The sequence below is a fragment of the Centroberyx affinis genome, unplaced genomic scaffold (genome assembly GCF_046629955.1).
Source record: "Centroberyx affinis isolate AG114_WGS23_722 - 3 ecotype Tasmania unplaced genomic scaffold, CSIRO-AGI_Caff_v1 ptg002439l_1, whole genome shotgun sequence".
Taxonomy (NCBI): Eukaryota; Metazoa; Chordata; class Actinopteri; order Beryciformes; family Berycidae; genus Centroberyx; species Centroberyx affinis.
The window spans coordinates 12,501-29,315 of NW_027280682.1; the positions used below are offsets into that span (position 1 = coordinate 12,501).

The 16,815-nt window shown below is 40.9% G+C and overlaps 1 protein-coding gene across 1 annotated transcript in view; it reads left to right on the forward strand.

Moving 5' to 3' along the window:
• Window positions 1-16,565, forward strand: part of LOC139656303 (sodium/calcium exchanger 1-like) — a 17,877-nt gene extending 1,312 nt beyond the window's left edge. Inside the window, exons 2-5 of the mRNA XM_071533838.1 lie at window positions 1,816-2,001; window positions 3,186-3,275; window positions 10,346-10,449; window positions 11,298-16,565. Coding sequence (XP_071389939.1) covers window positions 1,816-2,001; window positions 3,186-3,275; window positions 10,346-10,449; window positions 11,298-11,570 — 653 coding nt within the window. The 3' untranslated portion in view covers window positions 11,571-16,565. The remainder of the gene's footprint in view (window positions 1-1,815; window positions 2,002-3,185; window positions 3,276-10,345; window positions 10,450-11,297) is intronic.
• The last annotated feature ends 250 nt before the right edge of the window (window positions 16,566-16,815 follow it).

Here is a 16,815-nt window from a genome sequence, read left to right on the forward strand (position 1 = left end):
ACATAAACACACACACACACACACACACACACACACACACACACACATACACACACACACACACACACACACACATGCACATGCACCGCAGAGCGTAGCGGTTTGTGTTTGGCTGCTGTTCATGCCCTTAGGTGATGATTAGACTTTAACTTTGATACTGACTTCATACACCACACACACACACACACACACACACACACACACCTGCCAGTCAGTGTGTCAGAAATTATGTCTGTCAAACTCTGTCTGTCTCTATAATGATGAAGGATTACACTCACTAAATACCTGTCAGCTGGACTTAAACTTTTAATCTCTCTCTCTGCTGGGGTGAGAGAGAGAGAGAGAGAGAGAGAGAGAGAGAGAGAGAGAGAGAGAGAGAGAGAGAGAGAGAGAGAGAGAGAGAGAGAGAGAGAGAGAGAGAGAGAGAGAGAGAGAGAGACTTTTAATCCTTTGCACTTATGGTGTCTGGGGTCAGTCCTGGACAGATAATATTAGCCCTTATTCCCTGCAGGCTGGAGTTCATCAGGTCCAGGGTGAAATCCAAATGTGTCCAACATCAGCTTTTCCAAAGCACGCTGTAGAGTTTCCATGGCAACGAAGGCTTTTTAACTTCTGCACATGAAATAGGGCCTTGTCGTTCTTGTCTGTAAAGCAGCAACTGTTGTGGGAAGCCAGTTCGTGATCTTTCTGTTTTCTCCTGTTGTTTTTTAATTCTCATATAACTTTGAATAAAAGTTTAACCTGAATAAGACCTTAACTCCTTACACCCTGAGTTTCCCCTTAAATTTCCTCTTAAGTGGCTTCAAAGTTAGAAAAAAAAAAAAATTCCACACGTTACTTTTTATATTCTGCATCTGCTCGTTTCAGCGCTTCATTGAAGCTACAGCTGCTTATACTGAGTGAAAAATTCTAGATGTTTGTGCTTCATTTTCTACACATTTCCCTGTAATCCAGCCTGACATATCTGGTATCTTTGGAAACCTCGGGATCTTCACTAGAATTTAAAATAAAGTTCTGTGGGGTTTTTTGCAGAGGTGGTAGAAGTACACAAATTCCCTACTCAAGTAAAAGTGCAAATACTCTCATTTAAAAATATATTCTGGTAGAAGTTGAAGTACCGTTTCAAATCCTTTACTCAAGTCAAAGTATAAAAGTACATGGTCTTAAATTTACTTACAGTATAAAAGTAAATGTCGTTCTCTAAAAAAGTAATTTCTAATGTTCTAAACTGGTTTTCTGTTGAGCGTTCCTCTGAATCCCAGATGAGAAAGAGTCTGCAGCTCAGATCACAAACCCGAACCCTAGCAGCTGGATTCACTAACGTTAATTCTCTCTCTCTTGTTGCTTCTCTCTTCTTCGTGTTGCTTCTCTCTCTCTGTCCCTTTCCCTAATTTTTGGTGTCACTTTGCTGAACAAGCAGCCAATCGATCATCAATCAATCTGGCTCTTGATCAGCTGCTTCCGGGATGGAAGCCGTCTGATGCTGAAAATATATTTTTTTTTATAAAATCAGTTGATGATTTCCTGAGAGTAACGAGTCTGTTTTGAAAATGTAGTGAGTAGAAAGTACAGATTTTTCTTTTGAAATGTAGTGAGTAAAAGTAAAAAGTCTTCAGTGAAAGAAAAACTTGAGTAAAGTACAGATACTTGAAAATCTTACTTAAGCACCTCTGGTTTTTTGCAGGTGTTAACTTGAGGGGGGGGGGGGGGGGTCAAACTGTCTTCTCCCATCAGGCCACACCCTGCTGCCCTCACCTTTAACCTCTCTTCCCTCTTCCCTCTTCCCTCTTCCCTCTTCCCTCTTCCCTCCCGCAGGCGAGGACGACGATGACGAGGAGTGCGGGGAGGAGAAGCTGCCGTCGTGTTTCGACTATGTCATGCACTTCCTCACCGTGTTCTGGAAGGTTCTGTTCGCCTTCGTCCCGCCCACAGAGTACTGGAACGGCTGGGCCTGCTTCGTCGTCTCCATCTGCATGATCGGGCTGCTCACCGCCTTCATCGGTACGAGGGCAACAGACCATACGACAGTACAGTCTCTATATGACACAAGTGACACCCTCTTTAAAGATTAAAGACAAATGATGTGGTATTTAACAAAATGGAAAGAAAGTATGGTAGGATTTCAAAGGATAGAAGGTATTTAAAGTTGTTAGCTGACAAAGGGATAACACCTTTAAATGGATCCTGTACATTTTAGATATTAAGTGACAAACAATTTGGACATCCATATAAAAAAGTGACACCTACATAAAATGAAAGAGAAATTATATACATAGTATTTAACCAAATGACTTTTTTAAAAGATAGCAGAGAATTAAATTTAAGGATATCGAGTGAGGAACAAATTTTTTTTTTAGAGTTTTGGAAATTAACTCTTCAAACACATGACCTCAAGATTATTTATACGATGTTTCTCCTTTACATATTAAATAAGGTAACAGTCTGCGATGGCCTCTTTCCACTGTAGGTACCCATGTACACTGTAAAAACAAAACCTCAATCTTCCAAGTCATTTAGTCTCATATTCAGCCTTCAAATCTTATTTTTCTTAAGAGAAACATGAGGAGAGATAACTCCACTTGTTTCCAATGCAGCTTCACTTCTTTAAGGAACTTTCTAGTGTCAGTGAGTGTCAGTCTGTTGAAACCAGACAGAATAAGGCAGATCACTGCACTGCTGTTAGGAAAATGACACTTCATTCACTTCACATCCATATAAAAAAGTGACACCTACATAAAATGAAAGAGAAATTATATACATAGTATTTAACCAAATGACTTTTTTAAAAGATAGTAGAGAATTAAATTTAAGGATATCGAGTGAGGAACACATTTTTTTTTTAGAGTTTTGGAAATTAACTCTTCAAACACATGACCTCAAGATTATTTATACGATGTTTCTCCTTTATTAAAATAGATCATTTATAGTTTTGGAGTGAGGGGAAAGATGTATCTCACGTTAGCTAGTGAGCAAAAGGTGTTTTTGTGTTAAAAAAGGACAAATATGTTTCTTTTTTTATTGTCATCGCATGCAATTTGCCATTTGTCAACATCTATGTAGAAAGAATATTTGCCACATTACAGTTACAGTACAGTTTTTTTGCATTTATGCTTTATTGGATGGTAGTATGCAGTTGAGTGATGGTGATGATGATGATGATGAGTTATCCTTACATGTTATCACAGGGGACCTGGCCTCCCATTTTGGCTGCACAGTGGGCCTGAAAGACTCCGTCACTGCAGTGGTGTTTGTCGCACTGGGAACCTCCGTACCAGGTGAGTGTGTGTGTGTGTGTGTGCGTGTGTGTGTGTGTGTGTGTGTGTGTGTGTGTGTGTGTGTCTGCGCGTGTGTGTATGTATACCTTTGTACATACTCTAATATGGATCCCTCAGCGCCTCTGTCTTAATTATCTTAATTTTCTGCCATTTGATTTTCCCTCAAAGACCTTTCTCTCCTCTGGTTTGACATTTAGCTTCATAAGGCCTTTATGAGCGTAAAATACCCGAGCGGATTGAAGAGATAGAAAAATAGATTTGTGTTAATCAGTGAAACCCCCGAGCAAGATTCCTTGACATTTTGGATTCCCTGCTCTTTTTGCTCTTCTTCATCACTCGGGACTTGTCACAGTGTGAGGTAAAGCTGCCTGTATTGGCACATTTACAATAGTTTATTATTATTTTTTTATATACTTTATTGCAAGAGTGCAAGAGTTTACATAAAGTTACATTTGCTTACATATGATATCGTCCGTACTTATAGCATTCGTACAATATTTATATATTTTATAGTGAAAAAATAATAATAATACAAAAAAAGAATTATAATAATTATAATCATAAAGTAAAATAAAAAGAAGGAAAAGAATGAGAAAAGATAAGTAGGCTAGTATGATGGTGCACATACATATACACACATATATACACAGCATACATATACATGCATACATACACATATATACATGCACATCTGTACATACCTAGACACATAAAAAAAAAGTTAACTCTTCAAACTCTTCAAGGCTGAATCCTTCAATATTGTTTAATTGTGATCCACATATTTAATCCATTTATTCCACCGTTTCAAATTTTCCAGTTCTTTATTTCTGATTCTATAAGTTATTCTTTCCATTTCTAAAATGCTGTTTGCATTTGACTTCCAGTTGTTAAATGAAGGTGGAGTAGGTTTTAACCAGTTCCTCCTTATCTGCTTCATAGCTGCAATTCTGAGTATCCTGTCTGTTATCTGTATCTGTCTATTTCTAAAGTGAGTTCAGATGGTGATATACCTAAAATAATACATTTTGGTTCAAGTGGCTGTTTAATTTGGAAAATTTTCATTATAGAGGTTATAATTAGTCGTTACAGTAGTTTGATTCACACAAACAGATTGATTGATCGAAGACTCATGTTTTTTTATTTCATGTATACACACTACTTGTCTCATCTGTGCCTCATAACTAGCCGCATCACCCATAATCACAGTAAAGCCCACACCTCATGTATTAGTGCTATATGAAACAACGTTCAAACAAAACAGTCAATGGCAGCTATAAAAGGCATACTGAATGCTGTAAAAATAAGTTTATAAAAGGAAATCACTCCCCACACACTTAAGCAGAAATTCCACAGCACAAATTGCAGCAAATGTAAAGAACTGAAGTGACAGTATAATGTACTAAAAAGGTGTAGAGTCTGCCGGAAATTGAAAAGCTGAAAGAAGAAGATGATCCTGTGTGTTTAAAATCTGAGGATCGATTCCTGGAACCACAGAGGAGAAATTTAGCTCTGAGTCGTTCAGTTTAGGGCAATTTAGTTCAGCTTTGCTTTCGATTTGTTTGTTTGCACGGCGATAAAACATCCATAAAAGATGAGAGAAGAGAAGAGGAAAAAAAGGTGAAAAAAATAAAAAATGAGCGCAGTGGAGTGTGTGTTATTCCTTTCTGTCAGTACCTGTCTATCTGATGTAGTTCTATGTGTGGGAGCCTGCAGTGAAACCAGACTATTGTCCGGCAGACAGCAGCATGTATCATCCTGAAGAACAGCAGACGACAACTGCCTGCTAAATATGTTTTAACCTTGGCTCCTGTCTGCCACCTCCACACTTACACACACACACACACACACACACACAACACACACACACTCAGACATGTATGCACACAAACATATGTATTTGTACGCAATCACATTTACATGCAGATCCATACACACACACATATGTAGTACATGAAAAAAACTGAAATTGGATTCACATGCTCACACAAGCACACACACACACACACACACACACACACCTGTTATTAGCATAGAGCTATTTGTCATGTCAGGCTCAGGTGGTCTCTGTCCACCCATTTAGGGAGCTCAGGGACAAGAGTGATGTATTACACACACACACACACACACACACACACAGTCACATTTACACACACACACACACACACAGAAACACATACGTATACCATACTCACATACACATACACACAGAAGCACACACCTCTTCATCTGCACATATGCCTGAATGCATGCAAACACACAAACACATGCATGTACACACACACACACACACACACACACACACACACACACTGCGTAGAGCCGCTAAATGGAAACAAAGTGGTTCAGCCTTCTGAGGCTCTCAGCATTATTACCAGAGCCTCCCGTGGCCCACACACACACACACACACACACGCACACACACACACACACACACACACACACACACACACACACACAAAGAAAAACACTTCCAGCTCCATGGCTATTACAGTTAATAAAACCCATCCTGTGCTGTGGTACCGTGTCCGATTAACCTCGTTTGTCACAGTTAGCCAGGCTAACACACACACACACACACACACACACACACACACACACAGAAGAGAGTTAGGGAGAGAGACAGAGCTGTAAAAAGAGAGAGAAGAGAGAGAGAGAGAAACTTGACCAACTAAAGTTTGCTGGTTGCTCGGGGCTCTGAGCCTCAGTGTATTTAAAGCAACATAATCATTTTATATATCGGCCTCTGAAAGTTATTAGATACATTTTATCTGGAAAAAAGGACTGCGGGACCCAACTGGATAAACAAAGGTTGGATAATGACAGTAAAAGTGTTGTACTGTGCAATAAATGTGTTTGTGTTAAACAAATGTAAAGCCTCCAGTTAGAATTTAGTTACACTAGACCAGAGATTCTCAAACTTTTTCATATCAAGGACCTTAATTTAGTCCACATCAGGGCCACGGACGCATATTTGATGAGATTTTGTCTCTCAGACTGAAATCTGAGAATATTTTATTGTTAGATATGATTTTGTCCAGAATCTCATGACTATCTGTATTGTAGGTAGAGAGATAACAGAGAAACTAATCAAAACAGTCATTATTCTACATTCTCTAACTGTGTTAACTTATTGTAAATTAAATAATGGTGAAGTTTAACAATTCATCAATTTGCTGCGGTCCTCCTGGAGCGCCCTGAAGGACCCCTGGTGGTCCCCGGACCCCACGTTGAGAACCATTGCACTACACAACTACACAGCTACACAACGTTTAGGCTGAATATAGCCATGACTTGGCCATCAGGGTTGATTTTCAGCATCAGACCCAGACCCTGCTGGTCTGTGGACAGTCAGCAGATTGTCCTGCCTGCAGTGTTTGAGGCTTAAAGACTTTAATCTCCTGCCTCCTGTTTCAGTCGGGCGCTTCACAATTATTCGTAAACATGTTTTGATTTTTACAAGTCAAATGAGGGCAAATTAATGACAGTTGCACACGAGAGGAGGAGAGAAACTGCAGGAAGTGTAGAGAGAAAAGCGGTCGGCCTCCATGTTTGGTTTTATTGCAGGTCGAAGTCGAAGTCGATCTCCTGTGTTCATCCAGCTGGAGCTGCAAGGCAGAACTGACAGTGTGTGATCTAACCCAGAGCCAAAGTGCAGTAACTACGCAAACAGTGAAACTGAGAAAAATTACTTTAAAGTTTATCCAAAGTCTAGGAAAATAGGTTATATATAGACAAGTGATATAGTGCTCAAGTATTGTATTATTATAAAGTAATTTTTTGTAGCCTATATATAAAAACTGACCATAAATGTGATCTATGACCCCTAGAATGCAGTTACTGCACTTTGCCTTTGTACCACCTGATGCAACTGTATGGATTATGCAAAGGCAAAGTGCAGTAACTACCAATATCTATGTATTTGTACAATTTTTTTTTAATCTGTTTCATGGAAATTGTTTGAAACCTATTTCAACCATATTCAATGGTTTACCTTATTAATTTATATATAACATAATATTTTTAAGTGTACAGCTGAAATACTCCAGGTATTGCTTCGGCAATATGAAACAGCTAGTTCATTAACAAGATATAGGAGGGATGTGGGGGAAGAGTGGGGCAGGTGCTGGGTAATATGAAGTATTAATAATATAATATATTTCCATTTTATTCAGAATATAAAAGAAAATATAACATGGTTATAACATGGTCACATACATTCAGAAATGCCATCTAACTGACAGTGTGTGATGCTGTCTAAACCTCGTTCTCATGCGTGTGTGTTCCCCAAATCCAGCTGGTCGTCAAGTGTGTGATCAGTGAAATATTAAAATTAACGGGTTAGTTTAATTAACTTTAATTAACTGGTAATCAGTGTAGAGCTGCTAAAATTGAGGCTTTGTTTGGCTTCACTCTGAACCAGCTGAACACATGAGAGAGACTTTTAGCAGGAATAGAGTGAGTTGCAGCAATCTAAATGAGATTAGATGGAGGCATGGATGACCTTCTCTATCTGTTGTGGTAAAAATGAACTTTATTTCCAGTGGCACTAATATCTAAAGAAAACTTTAAACTGAACTTGCTTAAATTTGCAGACACCCTGGTGCAAAGTCCAGCTAAAAACAGAGACACTCAAATCCTGATTGCATCAAAAGAAAACATTAGTCAATCAGGATAACACTAGATGATAAAAAGATACAAGATGTTAAAAAGCCACACAACTACTGTACTACACTTTAAAAGAAAGGAGAGTTAAAAGAGAAAGAGAGAGAGGATGAAGAGAGAGGGGAGAGGGAAAGAGAGAGAGAGAGATTAAAGAGAGAGAGAGAGAGTGTGTTGAGCAGGTACAGATAATATATAGTGCCATGATAAGGATACAGTAACACTTCTTGTAGTCACGTTTCAGTAGAAGGATGGATAGACAGATGGGGGGGAGAGAGAGAGAGAGAGAGAAAGAGACAGAGAGAGACAGAGAGAGAGAGAGAGAGAGAGAGAGAGAGAGAGAGAGAGAGACTGGTTGATTGACAGAGAGGCAGAGGAAAAGGGCAAAGACAGAAAACTCTCCAGGGAAGCACATTTCACAGAATGAGCTGCTGAATGTAACCCATCGTTCACACACACACACACACACACACACACACACACACACACACACACACACACGCATGCACACGCACACACACACGCCACTGACATACATGCAACCACCCACGCGCCCACCCACTCACACAGACACACAAGCACACAAAAACCATTGGATGCCAGCCACTGACACACACACACACACACACACACACACACACACACTTTGCTGCCAGCTGGTGGAGGCTCAGCGTCAGATTGGACCCAGGTGGCATCATTCACTGAGTGCCTCTCTCCAGGAACCAGCACACACACACACACACACACACACACACACACACTGTACATACACACACATACATGTAGGCAGACAGGCATACATACTTTAAATAGACCTGGACACACACACACACACATACACACACATAACTGTCAGGCAATCCACAATTGGGCACGTATACACACACACACACACACACTCACTAAGCCCAGTAGGCATGTCCTTGAAGCTGTAAGGTGTATAGGGAGATTTCTCTCTCTCTCTCTCTCCTCTTCCTCTTCTCCCCTTATCCTCTTTTCCGATGCCAGTTTGGCTGCCACTTAAAGAAAGCCCTCCCTCCTCTCTTTCTCTATCTCTCTCTCACTTTCTTGTTTTTTTCTCTCTCTCTCTTTCTATCCCTATCTTTTCCCCTCTCTCTCTCTCTGTCTGGCAGAAGTGGACAGGAACCACTAAAGATGAGAGGATGGATAGAAAGTTAGAGAGAGAGAGAGAGAGAGAGAGAGAGAGAGAGAGAGAGAGAGAGAGAGAGAGATAGCGCCAACTGACAATTAGGCTGCTTGCCCCGTCCTTCTGCTCTCTGCAAAGAGCCTATTGTTTAGACTGGCAGGGTCTCAGCTGCTCCTGTCAGAGTGTCCCTTTGGAGCTGCCGTAGTTTGGCAAACATGGAACCGGGGACTTTTTGTCAGGCCAAGAATTGTTAGCCTCTGCAAACTGTGATTCAGCTTCATGTGAGGAATTGATCTTGGCCCAGATCTGGCCGACGCTGGCCGCCAGCGACAACATACTGTAACAGGATTAAAGGTTGTTGTTTCTAAATTAAGGTTCCCCGGTCTAAATGTGGGAAAACAGAATTTGCACAGTGTTCTGTTTTAATAATTAGTAGTATGCATCACTTATCAGCAGCATCCATCTCTCTGTCTCTGCGGTCTCAGGGGTTCAACTCCTAATGCAAATCTTTGTGTAGGACATGCAGTTAATCAAACTTTATTTATACTCAGTGGTGGAAGAAGTACTGAGATCTTTTACTTCAGTAAAAGTAGCAATACAACAATGTAAAGATACTCCATTACAAGTAAAAGTCCTGCATTCAAAATCTTACTTAAGTAAAAGTACATAAGTATTGGCAGCAAAATGTACTTAAGAGTATCAAAGTGAACGTACTCATTATGCAAACTGTCCCCATTTAGAGAGTTATATTTTTCATAAATTATAGGAATATTACTACTGATTTATTGACATACATGTACATGTAAGCAGCATTTTAAAGTTGTCAACATGAAGCTAATCCTAACAATTTAGCTATACTTTTGGGTAGTCTAATCTATAACAATGCTATTTTATAGTTATTTTATGATGTCAAATGTTTTAAATATAAAATATTGATCTGAAAAGTAACTAACTATAGCTGTGACATAAATGTAATGGAGTAAAAAGTACAATATTTCCCTTTAAAATGTGGTAGAGTATAAATACAAAGTAGCATAAAATGGAAATACAGGGTTAGGGGTTCCATTCCCTGTGTCACTCAGTGGGTAGAGCAAGCAAGCACTAACACTGCCAGGGTTGGGGGTTTGATTCCCATTGGGGCCGTGTTAAAAATGTGTGTACTCACAGTACTGTGAGGCACTTTCGATAACTGTATCACAATGTATACCATGCATGAATTTGATCTCTCTCTCTCTCTCTCTCTCTCTCTCTCCCCTCCACCTAGATACATTTGCCAGTAAGGTAGCTGCTATCCAGGACCAGTATGCAGACGCCTCCATCGGTAACGTGACGGGCTCTAACGCTGTCAACGTGTTCCTGGGCATCGGGGTGAGTCCCAACGCATTTAAACATTTGTTAAATGATTGAAATTCTTGGTTCCTGGCGATTGCTAGTGGTAGAAGTAGTGGTAACACATATGAGGATCAATAAAAAAAAAGCGAATTAATAGTAGTATTAATAGTAACAGAAGCAGTAGTAGTAGTAGTAGCCATTGTTGTAGCATTAGCAGTATTAGCAGTTGTAGTAGTAACAGTTGTAGTAACAGTCATAGTAGTAGCAGCAGCAGTAGTAGTAGTAGTAGTAGTAGTAGTAGTCGTAGTAGTCGTCGTCGTCGCAGCAGTAGTAGTAGTAGTAGTAGTAGTAGTAGTAGTAGTAGTAGTAGTAGTCGTAGTAGTAGTAGTAGTAGTAGTAGTCGTAGTAGTAGTAGTAGTAGTAGTCGTAGTAGTAGTAGTAGTAGTCCTAGTAGCAATAGCTGCAGTAGCTTTAGCGGTGCTGTACTGCAGTATTAGTAGTATTAGTAATAGTAATAGCAGCAGAAACAGTACTAGTAAAAATTATAGCAGTATTAGTTAACTAAGTTTTAGGTGGATGGTCCATCTCAACCTTTGTTTATGAATATTGTTCTTCTTAGTATCACAGATTATGATAATTATTATAATGTATTTATTATTATTCATACTCTATTATTATTTATATCCTATTCTTTGATGCTGCAATGACCCATTTCCCCCTCAGGGATCAATAAAGTTAATTTTATTTTGTAATTTCATCCGTCACGGCCATCTGCCGCCACATAATAAAGTCAATCGTTGTTCTTGCTGCTGCTGCTGCTGTTGTAAACGATCATAACCGCTGACATCATTCACCTTCATCACAACGATGCCTGTGATTGACAGGTGGCGTGGTCCATCGCCGCCATCTACCACCAGAGCCGGGGAGAGGAGTTCCGGGTGGATCCGGGCACGCTGGCCTTCTCCGTCACGCTCTTCACCATCTTCGCCTTCATCTGCGTCGGCACGCTGATGTACCGACGGCGGCCGGATATCGGCGGCGAGCTGGGCGGGCCGCGGACTGCCAAGGTCCTGACCACCATGCTGTTCGTCAGCCTGTGGCTCCTCTACATCCTGTTCTCCTCGCTGGAGGCCTACTGCCACGTCAAGGGCTTCTAAGACGGACGGCGGGACGAAGGGAAGGATGGGACAGGAGGAGAACGAGGGGGGGGAGGAAGAAACCGAGGGGAGACGGATGAACGGATGGGTTTGGAGATAAAGAGGGAAGGACAGGAGTTGGATGTACAGATGGATGGAGGGATTGATGGAGTGATCGGGAGAAAAGAGGAATCACTCGTCCATCCGTCCCTCCCTTTCACGCAATAGATTTAATGATAGATGAAGGAAGGAAAAGGAATTAAAGGCATTAGAGCATCTAAAAACAAAATGGAAGGAAGGACGGATGAATGGAAGGACTACGACAAGAAAGAGAATCATTGGAGCGAGATACGCGGCTCAGAAGACGGAGAAATGGTGGAAAAAGGAAAAAAACAAGAAACGTCTGAATCATTTTTTTTTTTTGTCTCGTCTACACATCCCAACCAATCAAAAGACCTCTGAAACGCCTGTTTGACATACTGACGCATATAGCTAATTCCAAAAACTCTGCACACGCAAACACACACACACACACACACACACACACACACACACACACACCATGCATCCCCCCTGGTTCAAACATACAGAAATCAAACTGGGTTTTAACGGAACGAGGAGCGCCACCTAGAGGTTAAAACAGACTCACACACCTCCACACACCCCCTCTGGTATCTGCTCAACGCCTGTCCGGTGTGCCGCACGTGAGCGTGAGCGTGTGCACGTGAGCGTGTGCACGTGTGTGTCCTCCTGTCCACCAATAGGAGTGCAAACCGTGAACGGCATGTCTTCAGCTAACAGCTAACAGCTAACACCGCTCCTACCGCAACGGCTCTACTCTCACGTCCGCCTGGCTCGACGCAGACAGACGCGAGAAAAAACACACAATAACTTTATCGACACCGCTGTCCCAAGCGGACGGACGGTTGTCTGTATTAGTATGTATATGCATGAACAGACAAAACTGAAACACAATCAGAAACCGGATATATTACTGCAACTGTTTAATGAAAAACGACGTGTGCGTGTGAGGATGGGTGTGTGTGTGTGTGTGTGTGTGTGTGCGTTGTGGGAAGACGGTCGAGTACTGTGAGAGACGCCTCTCGTCTCTCGCCGTCGGTGTGTGAGACAGAGTCCGATTTCGCGTTTGAGGTCTCTTTCGGGAGCTGCTTGTGGCGGACCTTTGACACTAGCTCTGTCAGCCTGTAGAAATGCTGAGTAGGATCTTTTTTGCGGGAGGGTGCGTTCGGCGAGGCGAAGCGTTTTGAAACGTCACTGAGGATAGAAATGTACATACACTCTTTTCTTTCTGAATGTCTCGGTAACGTCGTGCGCTCCTGAACGGGCCCTCTCGCCGTCGTTTGTAGTTTGCTGTATAGTTGTAATGATATAAGGTCTAATTTGAATCAAGAAGGGTTTAGTGTTCTTTTACCTTTAATAAGGCTGTGTCTGAGAAGACAAAATGGCCGCTGTACCGTTTGAAACTGTTAGAGAAACTATTATCATTGCATAAAAATCTAAGTTAATATTTTGTGGGTTTTTTTGTTTTTTTTTGTAAACCAGTGGAATTCTGTTTCTTGGTTTTCCACCAATGGGATTGCCACCATCATGTGTCAGTCATTACGTTGCAATAGACTTCAGAGCTTAGGTACCGCCCTCTGTGAAACCTCATTGGCTATCTTGTTTCTTCACTGCCTCTGTCATTGGTTATCTCACTGAGCAGCCTCTTTCCTACTGGCTAAAGCGTTCGCTCAGCAGCTTCTGTCATCGCCCCCCCGTGTGTCTTAAGCACCTCCCCCTGGCTGGTCTGTGGACCAATCAAAATCCTCAAGGGCTTTATAAGAAACAACCACTAATCCCTAACCCTGACCCTTGACTAATAACTCTGTAAATGGATTGGTCATCATGGGACTAATTAAAAGGGGAATCGTATTCCCTAACCTGATACTTATCCTGAGTTAACATTTCACACCATGAAGTCAATACCAACTGTTCAGCTGTTAGGAATACTGTATGCTTCAGTGAGGTTTTAAAAGACAATGACAAAAACAAGACAGCATAAAAGTACAATTACAAAGCTTGGAAAGCGCACACGCATCCAGACCAAGCATCCAGAATCACCTAGACATTTGAAAAAGCATATATAGAGACCTGACGATCCACAGTTTCTCTTCAAGTTCAGAAAATCAGGTTTCCCAGTTGACTATTCATTCTGGGTAGTAATTGAGGTCGGCCTTATTCCAAATAAAGCCATCCGTACTGCGTTCAAACCCCTTCTGAGGCCGCCTTCCCTCGCTGTTGTGTTTATTAAATTGAATTGAACTTCAGGCATATAGATCATATAGGTCTTAACCCAAAGGAAGCACTGAATCACAAAATTATAGTGTTTCTTTATTCAGGGGCAAGTGTTTGCTCTTGAGTAAACAATTATAATATTAAATGTGTGATTCATTGCTTCTTAGGCTTCATGCAGGCCTCCAGACCAACCATTGACCACTATACTTCAGCAATCTAATATCAGTCTTAACGTGGGAGCCAGAGGAAGCAGTGGTGGTACGAAAATAATTACTATTAACAGAGACGAAGACCAATAAACAGATTCAGGTAGATCGTGCTGTACTACGGCAACCCTGTTGGGACATTTAACAACTCGTGATGACTGGAGGTTTTGAAAACACTAGATGCGCTGTTTCAGGACACTAGCTAACAAACATGATTTCTAGCAATTGCCATGCTACTTTGAAACCCTTGTCGAGTGCTGTGCTAGCTAGTAAACATGATAGTTACTTCTTGCTTTGAGGAGCATGAACATTAGACCATAAACTCAAAAGGCTGTCCAGTGTGCAGTGAAGTGAACCAGATTCAACTTCATGAGCTGTGATGCTCCCAATGCTCCCAGTGCTGACACTATCAAACCTGAGGCAGTAGTGGGGAAATGTGTGCTAGCGGCTTTTTCCACGCTGGTTAGATTTCTGCTGGACACTAACTGGCTGAGAATCTCCTCTCTCTCCTTTAATGATGCAGTCTTTTACAGACAAGAACTATATCCTGAATATATTTCTGTTTATGACTTCTGGCCAAAGTCAGCTATGTTAACTACATGAACCTGGCCCAACCTGGCTCAAACGCCTACCCTTAAATATATTTAGAATATATTTCTTTAAGCCCAACCAGACTGTCAGAGAGGTTTACATTTCAGACTGTTAACTATTTTACTAGTTCAGCCAAAACCACAGAGATCTCAACCTACGCAGAACGTATATAGGCCTTCTAAAAGTCCACAATTTGTAAGCCAAGGGCACTGTACTGTATGCATCTGAATTGGCCAGAATTTTCCTGCTGATGTGGTGTTTTTTTACTTGATGTGTAATATAATAGTGATATTCTAAATGTCATCTGTAGAGTAAGTAGTCTGGGTTAGGTGTAATCCATTTTAAAAACTTGGCAACAATTTCTCCTCTTGTCGCAGACAGATTTCTACCCCTTGTGAGAGATTATAGTAGAGCAGAGCCATGGGTTGTAAAAGAGTTTGGCAAACCCGACATGATTCTCCCCAGGGTTTCCCCATCCCATGAATGATATTAAATGACCAAATGACACCCTCCAAGTAAAGAACCACCGCAGATTGACTCACTAATTGGAAATTTGCAGCAGGTGGTGCTGCTCAGAGTTTCTCAGAGTACAGTTTGGCTACTGCAGTTTCCAGTGGCAGCCAAATGTACAATACAGATAACTTTGACAATATTTGTCATCTCATCATGAAGTACATAGTTCTTTATATCAAACACTTCATGGTTCTTGCAGTAACATGGCTGCCATACAATCTGGCCTATCTCGCCACGCTATCAAATGCTCTGTTGCAAGGATACACATTTTGCGGAGAACCTTAAACGATAAAACATACATAAGCTCTAAAATTAAATGACTCTTTGACTGCAGATCTGAGATTTCATATTTGTCCTGTTTGTAGTCTTTGCCAAACTCTGTACAACCTCTGGCTCTCCATTAGCATAGTTGTTCTCAAGCGAAGGCCTTGGAGTGGCAGTTTACCCCTGTTTTGCCAAAGGGAAATCTTTCTATCAGAAACTTCCTGTTTGCAGTCAGACCCGTAGAGGGTTTTCTAACCAATGGATCTTTCTTAAAAACACCAAATGTTACTCATGTTTCACTGACACGCCGAAGAGAGACAAAAAAAGCCTTGATGTTGTTTTAAACCTAACCAGAATCTTTCTAAGTGATGAATTTGTATCCATTTGTCTCTTCACTGGCATGGAGCTGAAGGTTTGTACACTGTAAAATGTAATGCTAGCTTCTGCAAAACATGAAATAACATTGTGGAAGCTGTTTGCATCACCTCCTGAGTAAGTCCAACAGGGTATAAAATAAACACTATAAAATATCACGTGCACCCAGTATCATGTTGGATTTACTTAAAAGGTTCCTGCTGCCTAAATTTGTTTGAGTAAACTTAAAAAGCTTGCAGTAACGTTAGCTGAGTTGTTTGCAGCAAATTTGTTTGCAGCACAATTTTCCAGAAGCTAACATTTTTCATTAAGAAGTTAGCGCTTTTGCTAGCAGCACCTCTCTGTGTGTATCTGCCCTGACCGAAGCTAGCCTGACGTGAAGCTAATCGCAGATGAACGACAGCTGGCTGCAGACTGAACGGGTCGGGACCAGGGGGGGGAAGTTAACACCAGCCAACCAGCCAACTTTACAAATAACAAACCCAACATGATCTCATAAAATGTCATGAAATGAGCACGAATTCTGAAGTGCAGATTTACGTGCCGTGGACACAAATTATGTGAAAATTATGTTCCTCCACCACGAATTTGATTCTTTGAATTGGACACTGCATTTTCAGCTAAAGTTTAGTTTAGTTTTAGTTTATTGAGTTTATTTATATCAGGGACCATGTACAAAATACATTCATCTCAAACAAAGAGAGATGCTTTGTACCAGATTTAGCTGCTAGCTAATTTCCATCTGTAGTCCCTGGGCAGATGAACAGAAACAATAAAATACCTATCAAACCTAAGTTTGGCAGTTTAGGCAAGTAAAATAACTTAGGGAAAGGCTTTGGTCATAGTTACATAAGAAAACTTTTAGCAAAAAATTTTTACTTGACTCACAGTAGAAATGTCCTTTGTAAAAGCTAGGAATTGAAGGCAAACACATACGCTGTATTACTTCAGTGTGACACTACTTCTTGTTTGTAGTCGTGCTATTTCATTTCATGTAACCGTTTTGTGCTGAAATAGGGAAT